At 39.2% G+C, this 14710-nt stretch overlaps 1 protein-coding gene across 1 annotated transcript in view; it reads right to left on the bottom strand.

The window, feature by feature from the left end:
* LOC128647389 (complement C3) overlaps window positions 1-14710 on the bottom strand; it is a 572326-nt gene that overhangs the window by 267167 nt on the left and 290449 nt on the right. Inside the window, exons 17-18 of the mRNA XM_053700176.1 lie at window positions 11746-11860; window positions 3463-3548 (exon numbers count right to left, since the gene is read on the bottom strand). Of these exons, the coding sequence (XP_053556151.1) occupies window positions 3463-3548; window positions 11746-11860 (201 nt within the window). The remainder of the gene's footprint in view (window positions 1-3462; window positions 3549-11745; window positions 11861-14710) is intronic.

Genomic DNA, 14710 nt, shown 5'->3' with positions numbered 1-14710 from the left:
TCCAGGGATTTTGAAAAGATTCTGACCAAAATTCTTGAAAAAGATTTAGTCTGCCCCATACCAAAAGAACTGGGTTGGGGTCACACCTTCATGCGGTCTTAGGGGCTGGATTAGAGTTCTTAAATTGTTTGGATTTATTCCAATTTGAAGAAGGTCTCCAGGTTGAGCCAGGGGCTTTGGGGGGGGGGTTTAGTTTTCTGGTCTCTGTTCTGACAAAAATAACCAAAATGGTTGGGAGCCTTTTTGTCTTGAGGAAGGAACACTCCCTTACCTCCAGCAATAGTAGAAATAATAGAATCCATTTGTGATACAAAAAGATTCTTTCCTTGAAAGGAAATGGATATTGATCTGGTTTTAGATACAATATCAGCATTCCATGATTTAAGCCATAAAGCTCTTCTGGTAAGAATAGCTAAGGACATAGCTTTAACATTGATTTTAATGACATCAAATACTGCATCTTAAATAAAATGATTTGCATATTGAAGTAAATTCAGAAAGTTGGAACATTTAGGGTCAGAAGTTAACTGCTAAGCAAGAGTAGGTTACCAAAAAGTAGAGGCAGCAACTACATCAGCAATAGATATGGCTGGTCTACGCATATAGCCAGAATGTAAATATGCCCTTCTTAGATAAGATTCAAGTTTTCTATCCAAAGGGTCTTCAAAAGAAGTACTGTCTTCCAAAGGAATGGTAGTACATTTAGTTAGAGTTTCCCATAGCTCTAAATTAGCAATAGGTAAAGGATATAATCTTTTAAACCTTGAAGAAGGGTTAAAAGAGGTAAATGGTTTAGACTATTCTTAAGCAATCATATCAGAGACAGCGTCAGGAACAGGGAAAATCTCAGGGAGATTAACAACAGTCTTATACGCTGAATTTATGCTCAATTCTAAATAAAAACGAATTATCAGGTTCTGTGTCTGATGAGGAAGTCTCAGTATCAGAGGAATCCTCATCATTTGAAGATACTTCAGTACTTTGCTGGTCAGTACAAATATTAATAGTAGAATGTAAAATATGACCTGACCTTTTACGTTTGTGCAGTCAGGGCTCTTTCAGTGGCTGTAGCAATAAATAATTTCATTGCTGGACGTACGCCATCTGCATCCATCTGAGAAAGAAAAATAGTAGGTGCATTTGTACATGTAAAAACATTATTAGACTGATCAGCTTTAGACAAAAAATCTAAACATGAGCCACATAAATAAGCTGAAGTAGAAGCTACTTAGTTGTTTTACAATAAGCACACTTAGCTTTGGCAGAAAGGTGTTCAGCAGGCTAAGTTCCTATGGTAACTTCAGGGACAGGTTCAGGCTGTTCCGTTATGGCAAACAAAAAAACACTATAATAACCCCCTTTTAGCAAGCTTTTCAGGAAAGGGAAATGTTTGCCTAAAAAAAAAAAAGGTTGCATGTAAAAAGTCTTAACATGAGAGCAAAAATGTATTGAATAAGAGAGTTAAAAGATCGTATATCATTTAACATTAAACTTAAAACAAAAATGTTGCAAACATAGCCCTATATGTGATATAATGGCATGAAGTGCAGAGAGGGAGGGTCTTTTATCGTGGGAGAATGTTGTGAAAATCTCAGAAAAAAATCTACACCAAATGGCGAAAATTGATAACGCAGCATCCTTCTCATAAAATGAGGCATCATAGCGAGTGCACGCAAATATTTTACATGTATGCCTCGTGAGGCAGAGGCTATGTCCTGCTAAGAATAAAAAGAGGGAGCATCTATAATATATAATAAATGCCCCCTTATATCACACAATAAGCACACTTATAGCCAGAATATATCCCATAGACATTTTATTATTGAAATATAATAAAAAGTGCATATAGGGGAATAGTTCTTGTCCCAAGGGCTCCTATATAGAAATATACATAGGAAGAACTTTTAACAAAAAAAAGTGCCCATTCCATAGCTTAGAGTGTCTTCAGAAAAATAAATTTTAAATATAATTACCTTCAGATACTCGTCCACTCATAGCAGACAGCCAAACCAGTACTGAAAGATATCAACATAGGTAATGTAATAGGAGTATAACGTTGATTTGCAAAGGGAGGCAGAAAATGAATCCCTACGACCGAATTTACAGAGAGCCATGAAAGAATTTCCTGTGAGGCGAACAAATGGTGACATGAGGCAATACTCCCTTCACTTCCCCCTGACAAGCACTGTACTTTGAGGGGAACTGGGCTTCAATATGCTCTGAAGTGCCTTTCACTGAAGAATCAAGCACATCATGCTTCAACCACCTCCTAAGGAGGAAAAGTTTAAAACTGAAGTATGTGTGAGGGGTATTTATATGCTTTTGAGATTTGGGAAACTTTGCCTACTCCTGGTAGAAATGGATATCCCATTCGTAACAGCTTGTGGACTCTTTCCATCTATATGAAAGAAATTGGGTTTAGTTTTGTGTCTGTTAAATATCAGAAAAGTCAGAATAAAACATGATGTTTTCATAATTCAAATGTGCTTTGTTCTCTTTGTATTTGGTCTTTGTTGAATAGGTAGGCTGATGGGAGCTTAGGAGAGTGTACTTGTCTTTAGCATTCTATGGCCCCTATTTAAGAAAGTCTGGTGGACCTGATCCGACAGTGTGGATCAGGTCCGCCAGACCTCGCTGAATACGGCGAGCAATACGCTCGCCGTATTCAGCAGTGCACCAGCAGCTCACAAGAGCTGCTGGTGCAACGCCGCCCCCTGCAGACTCACGGCCAATGGGCCGCCAGCAGGGGGGTGTCAATCAACCCGATCGTTCTCGATCGGGTTGATTTCCGGCGATGTCTGTCCGCCTGCTCAGAGCAGGCGGACAGATTATGGAGCAGCGGTCTTTGTCCGCTGCTTCATAACTGCTGTTTCAACACGGGGCATTAAGCTCCATTCGGAGCTTGATAGATAGGCCCCTGTGGCAGCAGTGTTTTCAACTGTATAACATTGCTTTAAACAATGTTCCAAACAAAGCTACCAGATGCACGCTCCTCAGCTTGTCTATGATTACATTTTAACAAAGGATACAAGAGAACTAAGCAAAATTGAAAATATAAGTAAATTGGAAAGTTGTTTAAAATGTTATGCTCTAACCATTCCAGTTAAATTTAATTATGATATTACTGCCCCTTTAAATTCAACCTCTATCAATTGTAATCTATACTATTCTGACGTTTTGCTAAATTAAAAAAATAACATTAAGAAGGGTTTAAAAAGCAGTGTTACAATATTTTGATTATTATAGGCAACTGCACATATTTTATTTGGATTTATATGATTTGGTGGGACAATTTCTAAAAGTAGTTAGTTAGACAGATGCATCTACTATTGACTTCTTAGATTATAATTCAATGTTTTGAAGGGGGAAACTGTAACACTTATTGAGTAGTTAGCATTTTCCCACCAGGATTGAAATTAATGTAATAATACTTCATAGTTAGAATACTGTAAAATGCTTTACCTTTATCTTTGTGGATGCTGATTGCTTGCAACACCCAAGTGGTGATGGAATCAGGAAAAAATAATTGTAATAGTTTCTCAGCAATCCTAGAAGGTTAAAAAAAATATATATTATCATTTTAAATTAGTTATTTATCGTTTGCAGTGTAAAAATGTTTTATTCAATGTAGGTGGTATTGGCCTTGTTCTCTACAGCTGTCGAATCTGTTTGTATTTGTAATTTATTTGTAACATTTTATTTCTATAGTTTAGGGATCCCTCATCATCATCCCCACCTCCCCCTCCAAGCGATCATGTGTAGGGCTCCCCTCTAATAAGCGCCTTTGCCACAGTATAGGAACCCATCCTTTCCTCTCTCCTAAAAATTTTCTTTCTCTAGTTTAGAGAACTCTACCCTTCCTCCCCATCTGGCGATAGGCCACCCACCCACCTCCCTCCATCCCTTCCACACCACCCACAACACCACGGCAGGAGATACAGACACAGTGAAACAGTCGTTGTCACTGCTGTATCAGTGATGTGTCTTCATATGGTAAAGGGAACCCCCCCCCCCCCGCTGTAGTCTTCACTGTCAAAGCTGACTGCGTGGACCCCAGCATTTACCTCTGTGTTTGACATAGGTACTACGCCAACAAAGTACGCTGGGCAAAGTACTGCGTCCAAATGGCACAAGGGGTTAAACACTATAACATGTTCTATAATGTTTGTAACAATGTGTTACATATAGGCTAGATTACAAGTAGAGTGCAATAAAATTAGCAATAATGCGTGTTAACATCTCTCAAGCACAATCAATACCGATTCTATTTTTGTGCTCATATTAGTCCAAAGTTATTTTTATCACTCAATAGTCTACTACGCGCTAACATCTGCATGTCAGATAGCGTATGTGTGCTTAAACCCCCAGATAATAGACTTCTACAGGGGTGTGCAGTAAAAGTCATGCTTTATAATGCTTGAGCACTTGGGCCCCACTATTCAAAGCACCGACAGACCAATGAGAAACTGCCTTTCTGGCCTTGTCACCCTCCCAGTCCGTTGGTTTGTTGACATGTTGAGAGTGTGTATGTGTGTGTGAGAGTGAGTGTGTGTGAGAGAGAGGGTGAGAGTGTGCATGTCTATGTGTGAGTTAGTGTATATATGTGTTATTATGCATAGTGTATACTGTTTATAATGTTCTGCCGTGCTGTGTGCAGCACAAGAGTGCCCAGTTTTAGCCGGAACTAAAGGTGGCAACCCTGTGCATTCCACTCTTTTGTGGGGAATAGAAAACTGTGATTTTAAGAGTTAAATTACAGGAAAAATAGACAAAATGCATTATTAAAAGTGCTTTGCAAAGTTTTTCACCTATGCACAATTAAACATTTTGGGCTAGATTACAAGTGGAGCGCAATCGATATACACATATTAACACATACATTTATATGTATATAAGCATATACTTATATTTCTTCTGTTAAGTGTGATCAGTCCACGGGTCATCATTACTTCTGGGATATTACTCCTCCCCAACAGGAAGTGCAAGAGGATTCACCCAGCAGAGCTGCATATAGCTCCTCCCCTCTACGTCACTCCCAGTCATTCTCTTGCACCCAACGACTAGATAGGATGTGTGAGAGGACTATGGTGATTATACTTAGTTTTATATCTTCAATCAAAAGTTTGTTATTTTAAAATAGCACCGGAGTGTGTTATTATCTCTCTGGCAGAGTTTGAAGAAGAATCTACCAGAGTTTTTGTTATGATTTTAGCCGGAGTAGTTAAGATCATATTGCTGTTTCTCGGCCATCTGAGGAGAGGTAAACTTCAGATCAGGGGACAGCGGGCAGATGAATCTGCATAGAGGTATGTAGCAGTTTTTATTTTCTGACAATGGAATTGATGAGAAAATCCTGCCATACCGATATAATGTCATGTATGTATACTTTACACTTCAGTATTCTGGGGAATGGTACTTCACTAGAATTACACTGTAAGAAATACATAAAGCTGTTTAATAACTAGAGATTATGTTTAACGTTTTTGCTGGAATGTAAAATCGTTTTAATTTGCTGAGGTACTGAGTGAATAAATGTTTGGGCACTATTTTTCCACTTGGCAGTTGCTTAATCTGTTTTCTGACAGTTTCTGTTCTCCCTCACTGCTGTGTGTGAGGGGGAGGGGCCGTTTTTTGGCGCTTTTACTATGCATCAAATATTTCAGTCAGCAACTCATTGTATTCCCTGCATGATCCGGTTCATCTCTACAGAGCTCAGGGGTCTTCAAAACTTATTTTGAGGGAGGTAATTTCTCTCAGCAGAGCTGTGAGAATTATAGTTTGACTGAGATAAAAAACGTTTATTCTGTAATTTGTTTCCTGCTTTCAGAATTTGTTATCTTTGCTAATGGGATTAAACCTTTGCTAAAGTTGTGTTGTTTACAAGGATTGTGGCTATAACTGTTTCAATTTATTAATTTTCAACTGTCATAGATCTTCTGTGCTTCTTAAAGGCACAGTACGTTTTAATATTATTCTAATTGAATTGTATTTCCAAGTTGCAAGTTTATTTGCTAGTGTGTTAAACATGTCTGATTCAGAGGATGATACCTGTGTCATTTGTTGCAATGCCAAAGTGGAGCCCAATAGAAATTTATGTACTAACTGTATTGATGCTACTTTAAATAAAAATCAATCTGTACAAATTGAACAAATTTCACCAAACAACGAGGGGAGAGTTATGCCGACTAACTCGCCTCACGTGTCAGTACCTACATCTCCCGCTCAGAGGGAGGTGCGTGATATTGTAGCGCCGAGTACATCTGGGCGGCCATTACAAATCACATTACAGGATATGGCTACTGTTATGACTGAGGTTTTGGCTAAATTACCAGAACTAAGAGGTAAGCGTGATCACTCTGGGGTGAGAACAGAGTGCGCTGATAATATTAGGGCCATGTCAGACACTGCGTCACAGGTGGCAGAACATGAGGACGGAGAACTTCATTCTGTGGGTGACGGTTCTGATCCAAACAGACTGGATTCAGATATTTCAAATTTTAAATTTAAACTGGAAAACCTCCGTGTATTACTAGGGGAGGTGTTAGCGGCTCTGAATGATTGTAACACAGTTGCAATACCAGAGAAAATGTGTAGGTTGGATAAATATTTTGCGGTACCGACGAGTACTGAGGTTTTTCCTATACCTAAGAGACTTACTGAAATTGTTACTAAGGAGTGGGATAGACCCGGTGTGCCGTTCTCACCCCCTCCGATATTTAGAAAAATGTTTCCAATAGACGCCACCACAAGGGACTTATGGCAAACGGTCCCTAAGGTGGAGGGAGCAGTTTCTACCTTAGCTAAGCGTACCACTATCCCGGTGGAGGATAGCTGTGCTTTTTCAGATCCAATGGATAAAAAGTTAGGGGGTTACCTTAAGAAAATGTTTGTTCAACAAGGTTTTATATTGCAACCCCTTGCATGCATTGCGCCGATCACGGCTGCAGCGGCATTCTGGATTGAGTCTCTGGAAGAGAACATTGGTTCAGCTACTCTGGACGACATTACGGACAGGCTTAGAGTCCTTAAACTAGCTAATTCATTCATTTCGGAGGCCGTAGTACATCTTACTAAACTTACGGCGAAGAATTCAGGATTCGCCATTCAGGCACGCAGGGCGCTGTGGCTAAAATCCTGGTCAGCTGATGTTACTTCTAAGTCTAAATTGCTTAATATACCTTTCAAAGGGCAGACCTTATTCGGGCCCGGGTTGAAAGAGATTATCGCTGACATTACAGGAGGTAAAGGCCATGCCCTGCCTCAGGACAAAGCCAAAGCCAAGACTAGACAGTCTAATTTTCGTTCCTTTCGTAATTTCAAAGCAGGAGCAGCATCAACTTCCTCTGCACCAAAACAGGAAGGAGCTGTTGCTCGCTACAGACAAGGCTAGAAACCTAACCAGTCCTGGAACAAGGGCAAGCAGACTAGGAAACCTGCTGCTGCCCCTAAAACAGCATGAATTGAGGGCCCCCGATCCGGGATCGGATCTAGTGGGGGGCAGACTTTCTCTCTTCGCCCAGGCTTGGGCAAGAGATGTTCAGGATCCCTGGGCGCTAGAGATAATATCTCAGGGATACCTTCTGGACTTCAAATACTCTCCTCCAAGAGAGAGATTTCATCTGTCAAGATTGTCAACAATCCAGACAAAGAAAGAGGCGTTTCTACGCTGCGTACAAGAGCTCTTGTTAATTGGAGTAATCCATCCAGTTCCACGATCAGAACAGGGACAGGGGTTTTACTCAAATCTGTTTGTGGTTCCCAAAAAAGAGGGAACTTTCAGACCAATCCTGGACTTAAAGATCCTAAACAAATTCCTAAGAGTTCCATCGTTCAAGATGGAGACTATTCGGACAATTTTACCTATGATCCAAGAAGGTCAGTACATGACCACTGTAGATTTAAAAGATGCTTACCTTCACATACCGATTCACAAAGATCATTATCGGTACCTAAGGTTTGCCTTCCTAGACAGGCATTACCAGTTTGTGGCTCTTCCATTCGGATTGGCTACAGCTCCAAGAATCTTCACAAAGGTTCTGGGTGCTCTTCTGGCGGTACTAAGACCGCGGGGAATCTCGGTAGCTCCATACCTAGACGACATTCTGATACAAGCTTCAAGCTTTCAAACTGCCAAGTATCATACAGAGTTAGTGCTGGCATTTCTAAGGTCACATGGATGGAAGGTGAACGAAAAGAAAAGTTCACTCGTTCCACTCACAAGAGTTCCCTTCCTGGGGACTCTTATAGATTCTGTAGAAATGAAGATTTACCTGACAGAGGACAGGCTAACAAGACTTCAAAGTGCTTGCCGCACCCTTCATTCCATTCAACACCCGTCAGTGGCTCAATGCATGGAGGTAATCGGCTTAATGGTAGCGGCAATGGACATAGTACCCTTTGCACGCTTACACCTCAGACCACTGCAACTGTGCATGCTAAGTCAGTGGAATGGGGATTACTCAGACTTATCCCCTTCTCTGAATCTGGATCAAGAGACCAGAAATTCTCTTCTATGGTGGCTTTCTCGGCCACATCTGTCCAGGGGGATGCCATTCAGCAGACCAGACTGGACAATTGTAACAACAGACGCCAGCCTTCTAGGTTGGGGTGCCGTCTGGAATTCTCTGAAGGCTCAGGGACAATGGAGTCAGGAGGAGAGTCTCCTGCCAATAAACATTCTGGAATTGAGAGCAGTTCTCAATGCCCTCCTGGCTTGGCCCCAGTTGACAACTCGGGGGTTCATCAGGTTTCAGTCGGACAACATCACGACTGTAGCTTACATCAACCATCAGGGAGGGACAAGAAGCTCCCTAGCTATGATGGAATTATCAAAGATAATTCGCTGGGCAGAGTCTCACTCTTGCCACCTGTCAGCAATCCACATCCCGGGAGTGGAGAACTGGGAGGCGGATTTCTTAAGTCGTCAGACTTTTCATCCGGGGGAGTGGGAACTTCATCCGGAGGTCTTTGCCCAAATACTTCGACGTTGGGGCAAACCAGAGATAGATCTCATGGCGTCTCGACAGAACGCCAAGCTTCCTCGTTACGGGTCCAGATCCAGGGATCCAGGAGCAGTCCTGATAGATGCTCTGACAGCACCTTGGGACTTCAGGATGGCTTACGTGTTTCCACCCTTCCCGTTGCTTCCTCGATTGATTGCCAGAATCAAACAAGAGAGAGCATCAGTGATTCTAATAGCACCTGCGTGGCCACGCAGGACTTGGTATGCAGACCTGGTGGACATGTCATCCTGTCCACCTTGGTCTCTACCTCTGAAACAGGACCTTCTGATACAGGGTCCCTTCAAACATCAAAATCTAACTTCTCTGAAGCTGACTGCTTGGAAATTGAACGCTTGATTTTATCAAGACGTGGGTTTTCTGAGTCAGTTATTGATACCTTAATACAGGCTAGGAAACCTGTTACCAGAAAGATTTACCATAAGATATGGCGTAAATACCTATATTGGTGTGAATCCAAAGGTTACTCTTGGAGTAAGGTTAGGATTCCTAGGATATTGTCTTTTCTACAAGAAGGTTTAGAAAAGGGTTTATCTGCTAGTTCTTTAAAGGGACAGATCTCAGCTCTGTCCATTCTGTTACACAAACGTCTGTCAGAAGTTTCTGACGTCCAGGCTTTTTGTCAGGCTTTGGCCAGGATTAAGCCTGTGTTTAAAACTGTTGCTCCACCATGGAGTTTAAACCTTGTTCTTAATGTTTTACAGGGCGTTCCGTTTGAACCCCTTCATTCCATTGATATAAAGTTGTTATCTTGGAAAGTTCTATTTTTAATGGCTATTTCCTTGGCTCGAAGAGTCTCTGAATTATCAGCCTTACATTGTGATTCTCCTTATTTGATTTTTCATTCGGATAAGGTAGTCCTGCGTACTAAACCTGGGTTCTTACCTAAGGTAGTTACTAACAGGAATATCAATCAAGAGATTGTTGTTCCTTCTTTATGCCCAAATCCTTCTTCAAAGAAGGAACGTCTACTGCACAACCTGGATGTAGTCCGTGCTCTAAAATTTTACTTACAGGCAACTAAGGAATTTCGACAAACGTCTTCTCTGTTTGTCATTTACTCTGGGCAGAGGAGAGGTCAAAAAGCTTCCGCTACCTCTCTTTCTTTTTGGCTTCGTAGCATAATTCGTTTAGCTTATGAGACTGCTGGACAGCAGCCTCCTGAAAGAATTACAGCTCATTCTACTAGAGCTGTGGCTTCCACTTGGGCCTTCAAGAATGAGGCCTCTGTTGAACAGATTTGCAAGGCTGCAACTTGGTCTTCGCTTCATACTTTTTCCAAATTTTACAAATTTGACACTTTTGCTTCATCAGAGGCTATTTTTGGGAGAAAGGTTCTTCAGGCAGTGGTTCCTTCTGTATAAAGAGCCTACCTATCCCTCCCGTCATCCGTGTACTTTTGCTTTGGTATTGGTATCCCAGAAGTAATGATGACCCGTGGACTGATCACACTTAACAGAAGAAAACATAATTTATGCTTACCTGATAAATTCCTTTCTTCTGTAGTGTGATCAGTCCACGGCCCGCCCTGTTTTTAAGGCAGGTAAATATTTTTTAATTTATACTCCAGTCACCACTTCACCCTTGGCTTTTCCTTTCTCGTTGGTCCTTGGTCGAATGACTGGGAGTGACGTAGAGGGGAGGAGCTATATGCAGCTCTGCTGGGTGAATCCTCTTGCACTTCCTGTTGGGGAGGAGTAATATCCCAGAAGTAATGATGACCCGTGGACTGATCACACTACAGAAGAAAGGAATTTATCAGGTAAGCATAAATTATGTTATTGTGAGTGATAACACAGTCCCCATAGACCACAATGTAAAGGCACGTTTTAGTGCTGTTTTTTTTTCTAACACCCCAATCCGCACACTTTAACCCCTTAAAACTGCTTCATGCAGTTATTATTATTTTTTTTAAATAAATATGCTACATTTTTTCTATTTTAATTAAACAACTGTACACTTTATTTTGGGGCAAATTTGGGGACTTTTTTTTTCATTAACCACAGATCTGATCTCTGATTAATGAATGCCAGCACAAAGTGCTACCGTGAGGTTGCAGTAGCATTAACCAGCCACTCGTAAAGGCTGGTTATTTAACATGTGCACGTAAAGGGCAAATTTGCCCCTCTACGGGAGCACATTAAATTAGCGCTCCACTTGTAATGTAGCCCTTAAAGGGACATTAAACACAAAATAAATGTTAGATAGAATGATGCACTCAAAGAAAAGATTAGTCTGAGAACAACATGTAGATGTATTTTTTTAATTTTTCATTAGCTGTTTAAATATTGACAAAATACGTGTAAAGTTTTAGTGTCTATAAAACAAAGGGAGTTGCCATGTTGTAACTCAGGCTACCTTCTCTGCTGTGACAGTTATAAATAGGTCACAATAGTTGGCAGCCAATGGCTTTGTGGAATATAACAGTGTTCTGCACTTATATTTCTAACAGAAACTGAAAAGCTCGCAATTTCAGAATGTAATTACAGGAAAAGGGGACAAAATAAATAAAAGTAAATTGCAAAGCTTTTTATGATTTATCATTTTATATAACCATCTCAAAGTATTTAATGTCCCTTTAAGCAGCTACTGGGTAGATGAAGTTTAATACCACAAACTTAATTAGAAAATGTTTTGCACTTATTTAATTTCATTGCAATTCTATTCATTTCAGTTGTTAGCAGTATCATAAACACACTGTTTTTCGAGTATTGCAACAACATACCCATCTTTGGAGGAACCCTCACTGAGAGTAATCCGCTGCCAGTGCCAACTTTCTTTAAAATTTGTCCTGACTTTAACATTGTCTGATACGCACTCAATACATTCCTCTTCATTCGCTGCAATATATGTAATACATAATGAGTACACAATGTCATTACTCATCTTTGTTAGTCAACATAGACATCCTAAGTGATGATTTGATAACACAGAGGTTGGATGTAAAAGGTTTGGGTTATGGAATAGTTTGCATTTTTAATTATTTGTATATTTGCATCTGTAAAATGGGACAGCTTGTAAAGGGGATATGACCAAATGTAAACAACAATATCTTTTGTAATTTAGGTAATATTTACATGTCACAATGCAGCTTATACATGTAACCTAAAGGTATTTTTATATAATGTTTATACTTTTGTGTACATAGTACCCTCAGAAAGATAACACAGTACTGTAGTCATAAAGCTAATAGTTGTTTTAAATAAAGTTAGACTAGCATTTAAATTTTAGAACACGAAAACCAAACCAAAGACACAAGCAGAGAAGATTGTGACTTAGGGGCCTATTTATCAAATCATCAAGTGAAAATATGCTGGAATTCCGCGTCGTATTTGTCACGAGATTGATCCGCCGTAGTTATCAAAGCGTTAAGATCTGCAAATGTTGAAATTTGTGACGTAAAATATGATCCCGCGATCTCAATCCTACGCAGATCGATGTGAGCTTAAAACAGTGGTATTCGAGCGGAATTGTGTTCATTCGCCCTCCTAATCGACACTATTTGAACCTCTCACTAAGTTATCAAAATTCTACATTTACGCTTGCGTCTTTTCCGACTCAGCGTACCTAGTTTTCAATCCGCCACCATTGAGGTCGCGGTGCTGCAAGAGAAGGAAGCATTTGACAAAATAAAAGTAAATTAGAAAGTTTATTAAATTTGTATACCCTTTCTAAATCAAACAATATTATTGCTACACATTTGGTGCACTAGTAGATATAGGGATAAAAATGAAAAATACATTACTACTTATGGAGTAAGTTTTGCCCCAAACTTGTTGCACTAATAGATATAGAGATAAAAATGAAATAAATACACAACATAATATAGCTAACTTCCTTTTTTTTTTTTGGAAAAATCTATGTGCACCATGTTTAAGCCATGTAATACAAGTCCCAATCTACACTTCGCGCTGTATTTGACTCAACACTTTTCGCACCAATTATGACGCAAACTCCTAAACAACCCACACACTAGTGAATTTTTCACATGATTTATGACATCAACCAATCTGATTCAAATACACATTATAAACTATCACTAACGAATCAAATTGCTCGATACTTGTGTCATTGATCATTGTAAGTGCTATTTGTTACATTGTGTATTATATTTTGAAAATATGTATATGTGAAATTAGTATTAAAGATAAACATTGATGCGGACATTAGGACACACAGTGTAATATTTTGGACAAGGATTTTAAAATTCTAATCGCTGTTTGATTCAATATAATCTTAAACTGATAGCTCAAAGGGATAGCCCACCTAACTTTAAACTGTCATGATTCAGATACGGCAGAAACTAAAATCACCTCTTTACTGGCATGCTATTTTCAGTGTATTTCTTCCTTCTCTTGAATTTCTTTTTTCATTAAGAAATGTCCTCTTATATGCCAGCCCATTTTATAACACATGTGTAGGGGCGCTTTTTAAAAATAGATTGCAATCAGGAGGGGTTAGGCAGGTGCAAAAAGAAAACTAGCCCAGCTTTTAAAATATCCATTGATTGCAGATAAATACATATGGTACTCTGATTACATGTTATATTTGCAATTATTCCTGCTCAGAATAATAATACATTTACATTTTACAATATATACATATAGTGGTATAAATAAACATAGGGATATGACAGACAACATTGTTTAGAACAAAAAAAAGGAACTTAGGGGCATGTAAATATGTTTGCAAAAGATTTCTTACATAACACACATATATATATATATGAGACGAAAAGAAGAACGGACTAATTTAATACCGGAAGCTCTGGTGTGTTTTTACCAAAAAGACGTTGCCTTTGTTTCATTGGAGAGTGCAAAAGTCCATTACCGTGTGTGCAGAGAGGGATACTTCCTCTGCATTCACTATTTTACTTTATTTATTTGCCAATACCTCATACTATTGAGGTTCTAAAGTGTAAGCAGGCATTTGTGAGAGTGTGTGTTGTTCAGCAATAAAGCGTGTTTGTTTTTTTAAAAAAAAACAATATCACACTATTTGAGTCTCTTTTTCCCTACATATATACGGCTGGAGAATTCGACCATACTTCTAGAGGAACCATACTCAAAGAGGCCGAGGGAATACCAAATGCTGATCCACTGAAGTTTTTTTCACACCCCAAGAGGAAAGCTGTGTTCCATAAGAGGAATCCTTTGCTGTGCGGATCACTTACCTCATAAGATTGAGGTTTGTTTCTGTAAGTTTGCACTTCGTACATGCCCACTGTTATTTGTGGGGCGTTCTATTTGAGTTTTATTTGAGTTTTATTTCAACATTTGATTATACCCCATTCTTCTGTATATTAACACCTGTTTTTTCTTATTTTTAATATATTAAATATTTGTTGTATCTTTATATTTATGTATCTGTTTGAAATTGTATTCTGGGTTTTAATTATCCATCCTGTTATTTATTATATATATTGACTCTGAGCATCCAGCACTATCTAGTCCCTTTACATGTCCTCTTGTTCACCTATAATTCATTTGGAAGGTGTTTTCTGTTAGAGAGAGGGGACACTTCCCTTTCTGGTTTCAGTTTCCACTCTTCTTGAACGGATAGCTGCTTTAAGGTTGGGTTTTTGTTGATTGAAAATTTCTGCCTTCTAGTATATATATATATATATATATATATATATTTATACATATATATTTTTCCTGCCCCATATATTTAGCGCCCTAATATCTTTT

Source organism: Bombina bombina, chromosome 2, assembly GCF_027579735.1.
Source record: "Bombina bombina isolate aBomBom1 chromosome 2, aBomBom1.pri, whole genome shotgun sequence".
Classification (NCBI taxonomy): domain Eukaryota; kingdom Metazoa; phylum Chordata; class Amphibia; order Anura; family Bombinatoridae; genus Bombina; species Bombina bombina.
This window is presented reverse-complemented; position numbering and strand designations above follow the sequence as displayed.